General features: G+C 43.8%; 1 protein-coding gene across 2 annotated transcripts in view; it reads left to right on the top strand.

Annotated features, from left to right (window-relative positions):
- Positions 1-18,052, top strand: part of EGFR (epidermal growth factor receptor) — a 223,239-nt gene that overhangs the window by 179,669 nt on the left and 25,518 nt on the right. For both annotated transcript variants that reach the window (XM_010587150.3, XM_010587149.3), the window contains exons 16-20: positions 4,540-4,578; positions 6,613-6,754; positions 7,692-7,814; positions 8,541-8,639; positions 15,792-15,977. In XM_010587150.3, coding sequence (XP_010585452.1) covers positions 4,540-4,578; positions 6,613-6,754; positions 7,692-7,814; positions 8,541-8,639; positions 15,792-15,977 — 589 coding nt within the window. The remainder of the gene's footprint in view (positions 1-4,539; positions 4,579-6,612; positions 6,755-7,691; positions 7,815-8,540; positions 8,640-15,791; positions 15,978-18,052) is intronic.

Below are 18,052 nucleotides of genomic sequence, written 5' to 3'. Positions count from 1 at the left end.
GGAGGCATATTTATCTTGTCTTGATAGGCTTAACTGAACTTCCTTTGAAATTAAATAGTGTTTTAGTTCATGATCTTGAATTTTTCAGAGAGACAACCGTATTATCTCCAATAATCATATTTTCATCTCCTCTTTTCCCAAAGTTTCAGTTCTTACTTCAAGGGTCAGAATTTCCCAAATAACATCAGACACAGTGTACATTGAAGCTTTTTATCTGATGGCGATGAGGATAGTGGTCGTGACTCACCATTAAGAACATTTGCTGGTAGTTTGAGATACTTATTGTCCTCTTAAGGAAATAATCATATATTACTTGTTTCTAACTGTTTTTTAAAATGACAAATGGATTCTGAATTTCACCAAAGACCTCTTTGGTACAAATATAAGGTTTTTCATATTTTTTTCCCATTTGGGTTTATCAGCATGCTGGTTATATTGGCCAGTTTGTAAACTCTCCTTGGTATAAGCTATACTTTGCTAGCTTTTCACTTAACCTATTTTTTATTTAATTTTCTTTTTGGTGAAAATATACACAGCAAAATCCATTCCCATTTCACTCTTTTTAGATGTAATGGTCAGTGCCGTTGGTTGCATTCTTTACATTCTGGCAACATTCTCGTTACTTCTGCTCTAGTTGTGTCACTTTTGTTTACTTCATCTCCCTGCCTCCCAACCTTCTCATCTGTGCTTTAAAATAACTGTTGACCTTTTGGCCTTATATGGATTTTTTTTTTTCTTTAATGCAGTAATCAAGGGTGACAAACTTTAATCTTAAGGATAAACTGATACTTATTTTAAAGGTGACTTCAGGGGATAGTTTCAATTGAATTTTGAATAACAACTCAGAGCCATAGTCTCTGAGACTCCTCCAGCCTGAATAGGTCCAGTAAGTCTGGTTTCTTTAAGAATTTGAAGTTCTGTTCCACATTTTTCTCCCTTTTTATCAGAATTTAATTGTGTTCTTGATCAGAATGTTCAGTAGTGGTAGCCAGGCACCATCTAGTTCTGCTGGTCTCAAGGCAGAGGAGGCAGTGGTTTATGTAGACAATAGTCCTATAGTCCAATTCCTTCTCTGATTCTTGAGTTTCTTCCTTTGTCTTTTGTTCTGGATTAACAGGGTATTTTAGATGGCTGCTCATAGTTTTGTTTTTTTACTTTCACAGTTTGGAGCAGATTCTAAAATGTGTTGTGTCTTTTCCCACTTTTCTATGTTTTGGAGGTAAATTGTGTGTGTGTGTCTATGAGTCTGCAAATGAATGTCCTTGGGCATAGAGGGAGTCTAGAATGTTGTTGGAAAGTTGGGATTTTTCAATAAATTTACTTCTATATGAGAAACAGTTTGCCAAATATAAGAAGAGGAAATTTAATCAAGATTTAAATAAAAGATGTTAATGGCCATTTGTTGTAATTTCATTCTGTTACTTTCTAGGTAATAAATCTTCATTGCCTGGCTTCAATGTCATAATACAATTATATTTCCCACTATGGTGTCCCACAAAAATTGTATTACGTTATATGATTTCTGTCTCTTTGTTCCTTTTTTTCAAATAAAATCCTGATGCTATGTCATTTGCCATATAAAGTTGCATGAATATTTTATCTTCCGTATAGTTCATTTATAGTTCATTACCTTCCTGATTCTAAGATTTTTTTTTATTGGGGGAAGAACATAAAATTTTATATAAGCTTGCTATTACTATCTGTATCTTCTCCTGAAGTTGTTAATTATATAAGAATTACATGATAGAATTTTTTTTTTTAATGTGGAGAAATGTTGAGGATGGTAAGAAAATAAGAAAACATTTTTTACTGTGTATTTATAATGTGTGAGGAACCCTGGTGGTGCAATGTTATGAGCTTGGCTGTTATTCAAAAGATAGGCAGTTCAAACCCACTAGTCACTCCTTGGAAGCCCTATGGGGCAGTTCTACTCTGTCCTACAGGGTCACTATGAGTGGGAATTGACTTGATAAGAATGGATTTGGTTTGGGGTTTTGGTATTTGTGATGTGTGCACCATTAAAAGATCCATTGTCTCAATGATTTCTCAAAGGGACTGTATACATTTCCCCATTTTTATAGTTAACTATCTATTTGGAGAGGCTCAGTAATCACCAGATCTCATGAACCAGTACTGTTTAAGAGCTCAGATTGTAACATAGGAGCCTGCCTGCCCTTGCATCTGTGGGAGGTCTTGTTATCTAAGAGTAATGCAAAAGCCACCTGAAGCAAGCCCATTTGGAAAAGCGACCACATTTTCATAGTAAATGGTGAGAGAACTTCTTTGAGATTTTTATTCTGATAAGTTAGGCAAATAATAATAATATTTGCCTATTTTTATTATAAGTAACAAAATTTAATTACTACTATAATTGGTGCCGTGGTCAAGAGCCTGCTGCTAACTAAAAGGTTGGCAGTTCGAATCCACCAGTAGATCCATGGAAACTCATGGGGCAATTCTACCCCATCCTGTAGGGTCACTATAAGTTGAAATCAGCTCAATGGCAACGGGGTTTTTTTCTTTGGGGGGGGGGTAGTTATAATTGCAGTTATATAAAAAGAATCAAGTGAGGAAGAGAGAATAATTTTTCTGACAGTAAGAATGACAGTATAGTATGGTCTCTTTTGCTTCCTATTCAACCTGTTGTCGCAGTGTTTCTGCAAGCTCATGCAAGGGCTCCATCAGTGTTCCCCAGGACTCTTAGTCCTTTGATACTCAAACCATTCTCTCTTGCAGCACTTGTCACATCCCTATCCTTGTCAATCATCTCCTCAAATGTAAGCTGGGCTGTCTTTCCCTCTGAGATTTTTATTTGTCAATAGCTTCTTGCTAGCAATCTCTGCAATTTTCCAACAGCGCTTACACTGCATAAAACCCTGCATCTTGTCCAAAATTTGCAATATCAATTTGCAGTTGCTTTGCACTGTATTCGCACTGTATTACATTCAATAGTTATGGGGAAGCTTCCATACCAGAATGCTAATGCGGAAGAATATTTTGAGTCAGGTCTTATTTTATCAGTGGTCAGTTCATTACCTTTTGCCGTCAAGTTGACTCCGACGTACAGTGACCCTATAGGACAGAGTAGAACTGCCCCCTAGGGTTTCCAAGGAGCAGCTGGTAGATTCAAACTGCCAACCTTTTGGTTAGCAGCCAAGCTGTCAACCAGTGCACTACCAGAGCTCTGGTCATTTCATTAGTGAATTTTTTTTTTAACAACTTCAGTTTTCCTAAGCAATGCTTTGTTGTTGTTGTTAGTTGTCATGTTGACTCTGATTCGTGGTGACCCTATGTATAGGATGCCCTGGGTATTCCACTGCCTGAAGAAGTGTGTGTGTGTGTGTGTGTGTGTGTGTGTGTGGTACATGAATGAAGCCCAAACACATCGCATTGTGAAACTGCTTTATCTGACAGCATGGGAAAGAGGGAGAGCTCAGACCGTCAAAACCAAAATGAGTAGAGTGTAGACATGAGAGCCCTTTTAATGAGACACAGGGAATGGAGATAGGAAATGTTTAGGGCCCGATGACAGTGTCAAACAACCCCCTTCTTATATTTGAAATGTAGTCATTCATCTATCATCAGACCATGAAATGTGGGGCCTGTCCATTTAACTGGAGTATTTTGATGTTTTCCTATTGATGTTTGTATTGACAAATGTTACCCTGCTTCACAGCCAGCTTAATCTACTCTTTGAACCATCATTCTCTAAGCAGAATAATGGTTGATGATCTGTTCCGCTAGAACAGGGTCACAGCTTCTGCAGGAGTAACATTTAAGCTGACCAAGTGTTGTTGCAACTCCATGTAGGACATTTTAGTTTAGGGGAGGTGGATGAGGCCAGCTCCTGTTCCCAGTTGCCTGTGTCTGTAATCATCAACACACCAGCTCCTCTGTTCTGCCTGCCTTTCCTTTCTGACACTCCTCCAGGTGGGCTACCAAGTTCACATTGTGTCTCATATCCATTTGCTTTCTGCCACTTGCATTGGTAACACGTTAATTTATGAGGGCTTGTTCCTTCTCTCTCATCCTGTCTAGTATCCTTCTCATGAGAGTCCTCCTGACCAACCTTTTCTCTATTCCCTCACTGTAGATGATTCTTTAAAGTCCAGGCTTTGTGACTTTTAAGTGACTCCCCGCTGCCACCCTACTCCTTTATCAATATGACCCCAGTAACTGTTTCTACTCTGGGCTCCCACTTCTCTCCTATTCATACTGACATCGCAGAGACAGCTGTGAGGCAGCTATACCTGTGTCAAAAGTAATCTATTCAGACATTTCAATAATGAAGGTCAGGAGCTGTCCACTTTGTTTAATGCACAGAATAGACATGCAAAAGCATTTGCTGAACGGATGAACAAATGAATAAATGCATAATAAATAACTAATTGCCACCCCATGGTTGAGATACACTGTGACTTTAATGACTTGTGAGTAATTTAACATATATTACCTTATGATTTAACTTTAAAAACTTCCAAGAAAATTTGGGAAAAAGTCAAATGAACAAAATATGGATTTTTCTTTCAATTCCTACAGCTGTGCTGGACCAGGTCTTGAAGGCTGTGCAACGAATGGGTAAGTGTTACATCTTTGTGTCTACTGTATACTATCAGAAATGACCAGAAATGCCTGTCCTCTGGCCTCATCAAGATCTTATTCCTCCTCTGATTCCTCCCACACGCCGACTTCATTGGTTGTGCGTTTGTGGCGGGAATGCAGGATGTGAGCCTCTGGGGCCTGCCCCACAGAAGCTGCTTCTCAACACCCAGTCACTTCTCTTCATACATAGGCCGTGTCTGATTTCTTGGGTTACAGCAGTTTTGTTGGGTCCTTCTCTTCTTCTAGCTGCTCTTCTTCTATTCCCAGTAGCCCAGTTGGTCCTGTCACAACCCTGTGTTTGAATGAACTCTGTTCAGTGACAAAGCTCCAGGCTGGGGAAAGTCCCTCTCCTTACTTCCTTCTCTAGAGACGCAGCCCAGCAAAGGCACCTGGGATTCCTTCAGCATTTCCATTCTGATCAACTGGCAGTCACTGCTTAAAGGGCTGCATTAAGAAAAGCAGAACTATCAATTCCTGTTCAAACTCATCAGGAAAGAGCGGTGTCATCAGTTAACAGTGTCCAGCGAGGAATCAGGGAATGCCCACCCATTTGCCATTCCTGACATCCTCAAAGACTTCCAGGCTTCTTTGCCATTTCGGGTATGCCTACAAAATCCCTTCCCTTAACAGCCCTTCCTCAGTTTCAGCACACTCTTCTGCTCCATGATTGACCATAATAACTGAGCCCTCCTAAAAAAACGTCCATCAAATCAATGAAGAGAAATACGGCAATTTCCCAGAGGTGGATTCTTCCTTTCATCCCTGCCTCTTCAAGGACACCCAGCAAAAGTTTTCTTGTCTTCATAGTACAATCAGTATCTTAGCAATGAGGTTTCCCATCACATCCCCACCTCGAAACCAGGCACTGACCATTCTTCACTATACTTACTTTTTCAGATGCTTCTTTTCCCTCCCTACTCAGGTACTCATTTCCCTATCCTCACCTTTACCGCAGCTCTCAATGGAACACATATGCTTTTCTGATTCCTTAGTAGCTCCCGATGTTCCCTTCAAGATAGTAAAGCTCATTAATTCAAACTGTGTTAATTAGGGGTTTGGTATAAATCACGAGATGACTTTTGCTCTCCCTAAGAAGAAAGTGTTGTAAACTGTCATCTTAATGAAGTACATTTGGCCCACTTAAGAGAAATTTGTGAGGACGGTGACACATTCTTTATGTGCAAAGGATGCTGCTAATGAATCTTTGACACTCATTAACATTCCGACCTGAAAATACTAATCAGTTTGCCAGCAGCTCGAATATGGTAGATACTTGAGAATAGTAGCTTTGTGAATATTCCTAATTCAGATGGTCCTTTTCCCCGGTGAGTTTGAAATCCTGGGTTTTGAATCTGTGCTCTTCCTGAAATTGGACATGACCTCCGTGGGAGGAAGAGTGCATTAGAGTGGCCTGAGGGCTATACGATGACGTCACTCATCTGTGACAGTGATGCTTGTTATATCTGAGCCCTGTCACTTCATAACCACTTCCAAGCTCATTCATAAAGCACTTCACGTGGCCGCGGGTCCCAACATGAAAGCCAAGGACCCCTAGGGGAGTGTCAACATTATTGAAAGGGTCACTGCACCCAACTTGGCCTGTACACCTCACGTGTCTCCCATATGTGGAGTGCTGTTCCGTATGGACATGATCTTGGGACAGAGAAAATACAAACTTATAGAAGAGCATTATTGGAGGCGAGTTCCTTTTTGAATTATGTATTTTCTTAATCAAGAGTTTTTTCAAAATGATTACCACCACATATAGAGGTCTCGGTTATAAAAATGCAGAAAGCAGGGGCCAAGGGTGCCTGTCCTATTGGAGAAAGCTAGACATGCTGGCCTAGACCCCTTTCTCTCCTTCTTTTAGAAGCCTCAGAGTGTCCCACTTTGTGAGATAATTGTAAATGATGTCACTGTGTCCAAACATGCAGGAAATATTTAAAAAGCCAAATCTAATGAAAGCAATCAGCACAGCTTACCCTCTCTTGTCTCCCCACCTCATTCCAGGCCCAAGATCCCATCCATCGCCACTGGAATTGTGGGTGGCCTCCTCTTGTTGGTGGTGATGGCTCTTGGGATTGGCCTTTTCATGCGAAGGCGCCACATTGTCCGGAAGCGCACGCTGCGCAGACTGCTGCAGGAAAGAGAGGTGAGTGGTCCCCAAGGCCCTGAGTGACCTGCCTGGGCCAGACGCCGCCTTTGAGAACGCTTACTGCTTCAGCATAGGATCGAAGAGTTGTCATTAATTTAAACTTTTGTATTTCAATATGCAATTCTATTATGCATTATTCACTATTATTATACATTATTCACTGTGTTGAAAAATCAGAATCTCTCAATGTCCAATAATGGCAGATTGTTTACATTTTGGCATGCCTCTCCAATAAAATGCAAATGTTTCTAGGGTAGATTGTACAAAATGGTTACAAAGCTATGTAGAGGCAAGCCTGTTTAAAATATGGTACCTGTCTATACATGTATCCATAGAAGAAAGGCTGAGAGTCCATATTTGCTGTGTTCCTATAAAGGCACTGGGGCTGAAGTAATAGATATTCCTTTCTTGGAAATTGCCATTGTCCACACAAATAGCTGTTCCTTTTTTAGCTATTTGTGGTTGGTGTTATCCTTGGCACTGTCTTTAGCCAACATCTCTGAGTCCACTGCTGCATTTGAAGCCAGTCCCTGGGAGGAGAGACCCACAGCTGCTTCTAAGCATAGTGGTGCTTTTGTGTTACAGGGCCCAACCAGCCACCAAAACGACCACCATATAAAAATTTTCTTTCACCAGAATTTTTCAGTCCTGCTAATTGTCATGGAAATGGAACTAGAAATTGCATTTGTTGAAATGTGAGTGTTCTGTGAGAAAAGGCTTCTGCTCTGTGTCTCCTGTGTCCTGTAAGCCTTTCTAGAAAGTTCTTTAGAGAAGGTGTCCGTTTTCCCTCTTGAATAAGGATGGGAAATCCTTTGTTCTAAAGCTTGTCCACCTACTGTTGGTCTCTGGCTGTTAATGTTCTGAGCTTATCTAACACCCACTTACCCAGCCAGCTCCGAAAGAGCATCACAGGTCTTCTCCTTCCTGTCCACAGCTCGTTGAGCCAGTGACGCCCAGTGGTGAAGCTCCCAACCAAGCTCTCCTGAGGATCTTAAAGGAAACAGAATTTAAGAAGATCAAAGTGCTTGGCTCTGGGGCCTTTGGCACTGTGTATAAGGTAAGATCAGCAGGGGACACCCCAGCAGGAAGCTTAGGGGGTACAGGTATACCCCGCCTCTCACCTTACACGTGGGCGAGCCCAGACAAGTCCCGGGTATGCTGTTTATTTATCACCATTGTCTACACTTTGTGTCACTAAGGACTTGGAAAATTCCAAAGTTTTTCCAAGTTGAGAGGAAATCTTTTCTAATCACAGTGACAAATACATGGTCCTGTGTGTGGAACACATATACAAACAATAAACGTTTTTGTAGAAGGTGATGTTTACCTTTTAGAGGAATATGTAGCACAGGCTGGTGAAAGTAACAGACTGAAGGAGGGAGGGTTTCCTGTCACTGGTTATAGATCATCAGAATAAAGCCCAGGTTAAAAAAAAAAATTTTTTTTTCCTAGTTTCTTTTTGCATAAAGTCTGATTTGATCAGTGAGGCCTAGTCTAGCATCTTAGAATTCTGGACCAAGTGATCTACGCTGACTTTACAACTGTGCAAGCTTAGGGTTTTTGTCTAAGTGACAGCTCTGGTTCACAGAGCTTGAAAGCAATACGTTTGCTGAGCTGTCAAGATTCCTGGGACCGCTGGTCATGGTGTGCAGACCTGTGGTTCCAACGTCCCTCACCCTTTAGGCTCGTGTCATTCATCAAATCCATCCAGCTCACAAGGCAGCCAGCCTGCTGCATGGTCTGAAGACTGACCACCTAATGTTTCCCCTTCTCATTCTCACAGGGACTCTGGATCCCAGAAGGAGAGAAAGTTAAAATTCCTGTGGCTATCAAAGAATTAAGAGAAGCCACGTCTCCAAAAGCCAACAAAGAGATTCTTGACGTGAGTTTCTGCTTTCTTCAATCTCTTTATCCCTGGGCATCAGAAGCCACTTTTTCTAAGAAACACCTGGCAGCACGTTACTCTGTTTTAGACTTGTTTCATCAGCATGTTCTAAGTGTTCACTTTTTGTGTCTCTTTTCCTTATAGCTATAATTGGTAACAACTGGTTTGGTTTTGGTTTTGGTGTAGTTGGTATAATTCTCTCCAAGTCCTTCTCTTGTAGAAAAGACTCACTGCCTGCATTCTGTCATCTCCCCAGATGGGTGAGAGCTTGCAGTTGCAGGCATCTACTAGTTACCGGTGTCTGTACTAGATGTTTAACACACGTGATTGCAGGGATGCTCATAACGAACCTGTGGGATAGGTGTTAAGCTCAATATCTATTAGATGAGGAAACTGAGGCATAGAGAAACTTCCTTAGGTTTACGTGGCAAGGGTGGAATTCAAGCCCACCATTATTTCAGACACCCAGAACTTATGTTCATTTTTTAAAGGTGTCTAGGATGGGTAGTGCAAATGGTTTGCTGTTAGCTACTAACCTAAAGTTTGGTAGTTCAAACCCACCCAGCAGTGCTGCAGAAGAAAGGCCTGGCAATCTGCTTCTGTAAAGATGACAGCCATGAAAGCCCCAGGGAGCAGTTTCACTCTGTAACACATAGGGTTGTCATGAGTCAGGAGCAACTCAACAGCAACAGTTTTGGGGTGTTTTTTGTTTGTTTGTTTTTTAGGAGATACAATGCCCACTTTATCAACTGCATTCCACCTTCTGTATTATTTAATCCCAAAATGATTTCATTATTCTGTGTCTTTTTGATGATTGTTACTTTATGGGTTAAGTCTTTGGAATGTTCCAGAAAATTATTGTTATGTCTATGCATTCAGTCCTACCAAACTTTTTCTGCTTTCTCTGAACCCTCACCAATTGAAGATGGTGAGAAGAGGCTGAAGGTGGCGGAGGGGTGTGGGGGGGGGGACCATCCAACTAGATGCCCAGCAAAATCTAATGGACAAACCCTTTGGGGTCAAGTCATTTTAATAACATTGACCTGCGCCTGCAGTGGGCTGATGAACACTCCTGCTCTTTTCCTGAGGCAAGGCCAATGAAAGAGGTGGTGGAGGGGCCTCAGGCAGTGAATTAGGGAAATAGAATAAAAAAAAATAGATGGAAGAAAGAAAAAAGGCTAGTTTTATTGTCTCAAAAGTCTAGAGAATTTAGTTGATCTTATAGCCAAGAAGACAAAAGCCAGATGGTAATATGCCACCCCTTCTAATATGTAACCCATCGAATGGAAAATACAATAAGCAATCCAAGCGTGGGCCTTATTTTAATGTGTTCAGACACGATGAAATTCCCAGTGACAATATCCTCCACGCTTCACAACTGAATTAATTTTTCCTGGGCAGCCATTCCTTCTCTTTATTAAAAAAAAAAAAAAAAAAAACCCGCTGCCATCATGTCTATTCCAACTGATAGCAACCTCTAAAGGACAGAGTAGAGCTGTCCCATAGAGTTCCCAAGGAGCGCCTGGCAGATTTGAACTGCTGACCTCTTGGTTAGCAGCCATAGCTCTTAACCACTATGCCACCAGTGTTTCCATCCCACTATGAGTATATTCTGGTATACTTCCAATTGAAAAATAATGTTAATACAATGTATTAGAAAATCTCACGCATTGATAATATACTTATCAAGCAAAATTCTCATTTATTGGTTTACAAATTCATGTCATTTGTGAAGTCTTTTCACTTACAACCTCTACCTCCTTACCTATGCTGCCAAAAAAAAAAAAAAAACTTTTTGCAGAACTTATTTCCTCAATTCATTTTTTATCTATTCAAGACAGTCAAATAAATTCCACAAAATAATGTTGAAATGTGAATTTTTAAAAATATTTATAAACAATAAGGAGGGTTTTGGAGTATTTCTAAGACAGTATCTGTGCTTTGAGAGGGGAGTCATTTTTACTGAAAAAGGACCCCCCATCACAGGATCTTTTAATTGGGTGAGATAGGGATGTGTTTGTGGGGTGGGGATGGAGCTAAAAGAACGATAAACAAGACTTAAAAAGTAAGTGTACCTACCACCTGAAGGTCACCGGTTTTACCAGTTGCTCTCTCCTGCTCTCCTGTTCTCCCTCCATCATTTTTATTTCCTTTCCCCCTTTGTGTCTTCATTCGGGCATCTTTTGTCTCCTCTGGTATCAAATGTCATGGCTGTGATGCTGAGCCCTAGGTGAGGCTTTCTCCTTTGCTTTTCATAGAGCTGAGTCTGTCCAGCCCTAACAGGGTACCAGCAGCACAGGTGATGCGCAGGTGATAGAGAGCCCCTGAAGGAAAGGGGAAGACCTGAAGGAAGTGGTTTCTGCTAAAGGAAGCAAAATGGTCAATTCTAACAGTGACAGGACAGCCAATGGGGCTGGGCACAGTCCTTGAAATCCTCTCACCTACTTGTAAATTTTCCCAGTAACCCAATCCTCTCATCCCATAGAGAGGGCACTGGTTTCCAGCACCCATAGATTGTAGCCCCTGCTTTACATGCTGTCAGTGGCCTTTTGATGGTTACCATTGAGACCCCCTAGCTCATGGTGACCCCACGCACAACACAATGAGATGCCGTCCGGTCCTGCGCCATCCCCATGATTGGTTGCAGATCAGACTGTTGTGATCCACAGGGTTTTCACTGGCTGATTTTTAAAAGTAGATCACCAGGCCTTTTTTCTTCATCATCTTAGTCCAGAAGCCCCACTGAAACCTGTTCAGCATCATTGCTACATGAAAGCCTTCACTGATAGATGGATAGTGGCCATGTCTGAGGTTCACTGTCCAGGAATCAAACCTGGGTCTCCTGCATGGAACGTGAGAACCACTGAACCAGCAGTGCCCCGTATTAGTGGCTTAGTCCCTGGCATCACAATGGTTAAGCACGCAGTTGCTCACTGAAAGGTTGGTGGTTCCAACCCACCCGGCAGCTCCGCACCAGGCAGTCTGCTTCCGTAAAGATTACAGCCTAGGAAACTCTATGGGGCAGCTCTGCTGTCACATGGGGTCGTTATGCATTGGAATCCACTCAGCACCTAACAGCAAAGTTTAAAAAATTTAGTAGAGACCTATTCTTCATTCTGAAAGCTAGAAACATGCTTTTCTTTAAAAAGTTTAACATCTAGTTAAATCCTGCTCCCCAATTCATAAAGTGTGATACATGTGGCTGGCAAGCAAGAGGAAGGAACCAAACATTAGTTCAACTGGGACAAAATAATAGACCTTCCAGGTGACCAAAGTTTCAGCAACACTCCTACCAGTTCTCCTCAGACAATAGCCACCCATGTCTTTGAGTGTGAGCCCTGCCTTTCAGTGGGCCCCGCCTGGCTTGAGTGGGTAATTCAGAAGATTGTTGTGGAATTCCAAGCATACTTGGTTTAGGTCACTGTGTACCTTGAAGATTTCCAAGATAAACAACCAACAACAAAGCTCACTTGAATTTCTGAATACACTGAAGGGACACGCGACTGAACAGCCTTCCCTTTGTGCTCTGGGGGGTAGGGAGGAAACGATGACCCAGTTCTTTCGGTCTGTGAGATTTTAATGGGGAGCTGGCAAGGCACCCTACTCTGTGTGGCCGACACCCACGCCCCATGCTCTGTTCCCCAGTCTCCTGTTCCAGGTCAGCTCCTGGCTGCTGCACCACAGATGGGCTGCTCAGATTGCTCAGGTTTGCAGATTTTTTCCCCTCAGAAATGAATGCAATATGACCACATCTTGAGAAAATAGGACCAGCCGAGGATTTCTTTGGTGTTGTGGTTGTACAGCTTCCCAGACTCGTGGGAGAGATGTGATTTGTGCTTTTCTGCCAATCCCAAGGCCTATTAATTTTTCCATAGACTTTCCAGTTTAAATATAGGAAAGGCAATGGGAAGAGTAGCCAAAACAAATTTATGTATGTGCCGTGCGTGTGTGTCATAAAGCCTGAAGCTCTCTGGTCGCCCGGTAACCAGAGCCCTCAACAGAACACCACATGTCCGTTCTCACCACGGTCTGCATCTGGGAGCAGCAGGGCTGAAGGCCAGGTGCACCAGGTTGGGGTGAATGTGGAGGGGGCACTGGTACAGAGACCGGGAAACCAACCCAGGCTGTGGCCCCAGTTCTGACAGAGAAGTCGTGTGGCCTCTGGGATACATCATTCGCTTCACTGAGCCTCAGTTTCCTCTTCTGGCAAATGATGGCATCAGACCAAATGCACATTCAGGCTCTTTCCGGCTTTCACTCGTTATAAATAAACCCTTTTCTAAGATGAGGGGATGTTTGAAATGTCTACTGAGTACCTAAGTATTAAATATCTCCCCTGCTCCTTAATAATGTGATACCACATTTACAATACACAAGAAAAGAAATACAGACTCTACTTGATAATCAAGAGCCTAAATGGGAGGTTTTCTGAATAAAACTTTGGCAACAGATATTTAGGAGTCCCTAGGTAGTGCAAAGAGCCCTGGTGGCGCAGTGGTTAAGAGCTACAGCATGCTAAGACTGCTAGAGGTCAGCAGTTCGAATCCACCAGCTGCTCCTTAGAAACCCTATAGAGCAGTTCTACTCTGTCCTATAGGGTCACTGTGAGTTGGGATCGACTCGACAGCAACGGGTTTGGTTTTTTTGTGGGGGTTAATGCAGAGGTTAGCACTTGACTACTGACCAAAAGATTGGCAGTTCAAATCCACCAAGAGTCTCCTCAGAAGAAAGGCCAGGTAATCTACTTCCAAAATATCAGCCATTGAAAACCCCATGGAGCTCAGTTCTACTCTAACACACATAGGGTCGCATTGAGTCCGAGTCTACTTGCTGGCAACTGGTTTGTTTTTGTCTTTAAACGGACATTTAAAGCTATAAGTTTTGTTTTTCATTTTTAGATTTTGTTATTTTGTTGTTAATGGAAGTGACTTGGTCTTCGATTTGCTTTGAATCCCTGAGTTTGTGTTTTTTTTTACTGCGGCTCAACCCTGAAATTATTGAGGCAAGTGCGTTTCTAGGTCTGGGTTAGACATGGCTAGAATAACCAAAGAAGAAACGATCCAGGCCCCTCACCTCAAAATCTTACTAAACTTGCTGAGGTAACGCAAAAAACACGTGTGGGGTGGTGGGCGGGGGCAGGGGGTGGATTTGAGGCACTATATAAGCAGTGTGTGTCAGTAAGATTCAGTACTATGAGATATCAACTGCATGCTGGTCACGTACTTGGAGCTGAGAACGCCTCAAAGAGCTTGGTGGAAAAAAGACATTCTTGAAAATCACACAAATGTGTAAATACAGATTATGATGAGTCCTCTAAAGCTGTGTGGTTCCTCAGCTCATCAGGATCCCCTGGAGGGCTTATTCCAACACTGGTTGCCTGCACTGCCCTCACCCCCATCTCACTCAGCAGGCCAGGTACGGCCCAAGGATGTGCACTTCTAACAAGTTCCCAGGAGTACGATGCTGCTCCTCTAAAGGAAGAGGTGCTAGATACCCTGAGAGCATAACATAGTCGAGGGAGCCAGGCACAGCTCCTCTGGGAAAGCAACCTTGAGGCTGAGAAAGGCTCAGTCAGAGAAAGGGAAGGTGGAAAGGCATTTCAGACAAAGGCCCTACCTCCCCAGGGAGGATCAAGAGCAGAGAGGCAGAGGCAGGGTGCAGGGACCAGCAGTGCCTCTGGTCATCTCTAGAGCAGTAAGGGCCAGTTGAAGGGCTTTACACAAGGAAAGTGCTATAATCATATTTGTGTTTAAAAAAACTGTTCCTTGCTCTCTCTCTCCCCCGTCTGTCTATATACCTATCTACCTACCTACCTATCTGTCCGTCTGCTTTCACCCCACTACCACCATCATCACTGTCTCCTTCTCCATCCTCCTGGCCCCTGCCTGCCTGGTCAGCTCACAGGATATGCCCAGGCAACCACCCCCTCCCCAGTGCCTGACCTGGCCCAGGGTGCATTCACTTCTGCAGAGAGACATTAACTTCTCCATGTCTACAATCAAAGCACAGGAGTTGCTGGGAGTAAAAAGGCGCCTCCTGACTTCTCTCTGTCCTGCAGTCCATGTGGTCCTTCTCACATCTGAATAAACTGTCACCACCCTTCGTATTTTAATGGGAAAGAGAAGAATTTATGGGTAAAGTTGAGGCTTCTCTAATTCTCAGTCAGACAGAAGATAGCCTCCCATTGTGTGTCTGATTGTAAATAAATTCAGCTTCTTCTATCCAAGAATAGCAGAAGGGTGACAATGAAGTCTATATTCATGGGTCTGTGTCACATAAAGGATCTCGCCTTGGCAGCAGGCCTGAGTTAGTATGGGGGTTGCCTGAGACAGAGCTGGTGATTTTCCCATCATCAGAGTGAGTCGGGGGCGGCAATACAACATCCTCTTAGAGAAATGAATCCCAGGCAGTCAGCTAGTCCAGGGATCCAGCGCCGACTGTGGATTTAAGATATCAAAAGTCTAGGCTCTCTGTCCATCTCAGAGCCAATCACTCCCCAGGGCAGTCCCAGTTCCCTTGACAGGGGTCCCCAGGATCACATTACTGGACAGGGCCCTTACCCCAGATGTAAGGGACTGGGACTCATGCAGCAGTAAAGGCCAAAGACTGCTCTATTGAGACATGAAGTCTTCCTCGATGGCTGCCTCCTGACTTGGGGGACCTTGAGTGGACACTCTTACCCTTACACCTCTGGAGTATCTATAGTGGGGGTCCCTGATGGGGGTCCCTGATGGATTGGGCATGTCATTATCCAGGGTGTCCAAGGAGCCATACACGGATTTTCTGCATGCACCTTTGGCCTGAGGCCAAGGTCTTCATAACGGTGACATCAGCAGTGTGCAGACTTAGAAATATCAGGGTGACTCCATTCCTATTTTCATCCAATGCTTTGCCAATGCTCAGTGCCTCCTGAAAGTCTCTGTAAGTGGGACCCCTAGATGCACCCAGGGAATGTGCTTTTTTCCACAAAGCGTCTTGCAGTTTCATAGACTAAGATGGAAAAGCTCTTTCATAAATGTCCTTCATACTCGGTCGTTTTTGCAGGCCACCTTGCCCTCCCCACGTACGTATTTTGAAAGTCAAAATCATGCTTGCGCTTTGTACCCTAGAGGCGCCTTTCCAATGTCATCTCTTCTCTTCTCCACGCAGGAAGCCTATGTCATGGCCAGTGTGGACAATCCTCACGTGTGCCGCTTGCTGGGTATCTGTCTGACCTCCACGGTCCAGCTCATCACACAGCTCATGCCCTTTGGCTGCCTCCTGGACTATGTCCGCGAGCACAAGGACAACATCGGCTCCCAGTACCTCCTCAACTGGTGTGTGCAGATTGCAAAGGTAAATCGCGAGGGAGCCCTGCCCTCTGGGTGCTCACCGAGGAGCACCTGGCTTGGAAAAGTAGAGGAGACATTTCAGGCAAACAGGATGTTCAGCTCCCTGTCCCTCCATTTCTGGGAATGATGCTGGTCGTTAACAAGAGCATCCAAAGAAAGCAACCAAGGGAAAGGGGAGAACATCAAAGACTAGTGGAAAACCAACAAGGAGGTCCTCCATCAGGGATAACAAAGAGTTTGTCAAGCAGATATGTGCATTTGTGTGTGCATGTGTACACAAGATGTATGCTTCTTTGTTTCGGATCATGGTGAATTGATTGTCTTCTGCACTGAATCGGTAGATGGCCCACCTGCATGGTGAAAATGTAATTGCTCAGCTCCATTTGAATGGTTTCTCTGGACGTTTTTTGTTGCATACTGTGGTAATTTGTAGTAGAGGAAGAGGTATCGTGGTTTACGTGCAGTAAAAGCCTTGATAACGAGGCAAGCAAGCCAGGCTGGAGCCCAGAGGAGGACTCAGGGATGTTGTGACCATGGAGCAGGGCAGGTGCTGGTACAAGGCCTGGGTGTGCAGGATAGAGGAGGACTGACTGAGTGAACAGATGCCTCTTCTGCTTAGCTGGGTCTCTTTAAATGTCATCCTGCTGACAGGATTGGTCCAGAGCAAGGGAGGGGCTGAGCATGCAGATGGTGGCCAGGTGGTCCCACCTGTGTGCTGAGGACGGGTACAGAGCAAGGAGCCAGGTAGTTAGCTGCTTATACTGCCTGAAAAGGGCTTCTGCTCTCATCTCAACTCTCTCCTGTCTCACTCTCAGCACCGCATCCGTTATTTGCAACCCAGCTTGCTAAGTTCTTTGTTTGTTTGTTTATTTGTTTTCCTGACAATGGGTGTACGTTTGACTCAGTTGAATATAAAGAATTTGTGGACAGGCCCTCTCAATGTCCCTAACCTCCCTCAGAAAACAAGGTTGGATATCAAAGGGGGTATGCCAGCGACCACTGAACCAGGGAGCAAATCAACCACCAGGACTTGGCCAATCCCACTTGTCCAGTTCCATTGCTTACATCACGATGGTCAGTGACGCAGTTGGTCCTGCTGAATTACTAGTGAGCTGCCTCCCCCACCTCCAAGCCAACGTAGAAGGTAACTTGTAAGACAAACAAAAACATATTTTGGGGACTGCTTTGATGGTACCTAGCCTCAACGGCACTGGGTGGTGGGTAGTCTTGGCTCATGACACCACAAGGCAGCCTCTTGCCAGGAACAATGCTCCCACCCTGTAGCTGAGGTTCTGGGGCCATGTTGGCCAAGTAAGTGGTTGCCTCCCAGGATAGCCAGACAGCAGCACTTCTTATTTCCTCTAGCGCCATCTGCGTTGGCAACAGCTGCTGAAGGCTGCCAGGGCCGTGGAAGTGTGGGTGCTCATTCTTCTGTGAACACTACAGAACTACTATAAGCAGATCACATCCTCATCAGTTATTAGAAGATAGTCCTGGAGGAAGGTTGTGTGTGCCTGGAATACTGTGGTTTCCTGAAAATGTTTGTTATTTCTGTGTGTGACTGGCTTGGGGGAGGAGGCGGTGAGCCCAGAGTAGATTCTGTCACCTTGTTTTATTTTCTTTTTAGCATATACTGTCCCCTGGAAAGCTCTGGTTTATTTGTTTACTTTAATTGTCTTCCCAGTCCTGACTGGTGGGGTGGGGGGCTCTGTGAGAACAGTGTCTTGTCTGTACCAGAATTCTGCATACCTTCCACCAGCCTCACCCAGGTGATTCACAATGTCCAGTTCACCAGAAGTTGCCCAGATATTTAGCATTTCTTCTCTAGTTATTGCATGTAAATTCCCAGCTTCCCCTGCTGTGTGCTGGAGAGATGGCCTCCACCATCAGTATGAAACATTCAAGTGACCATTTCACCTTAAGGAGTGTAGAGTCTCAGTAGATTTCTGCCCAGTACAGAACTAGACTTAGCGTTCCAGTGGACTGTCAATTCAAATTTTGATTCTGGCATTTACTATGTGACTTTGGGCAAGTTGCTTGTTTTTTTTGTTTTTTGCACCTAGTTTCTTTACTGTAAAA

Source organism: Loxodonta africana, chromosome 8, assembly GCF_030014295.1.
Source record: "Loxodonta africana isolate mLoxAfr1 chromosome 8, mLoxAfr1.hap2, whole genome shotgun sequence".
In the NCBI taxonomy this organism is placed as follows: Eukaryota; Metazoa; Chordata; class Mammalia; order Proboscidea; family Elephantidae; genus Loxodonta; species Loxodonta africana.
The sequence above is the reverse complement of the archived record's forward strand: the minus strand, read 5'-3'. Positions and strand labels throughout refer to the sequence as shown.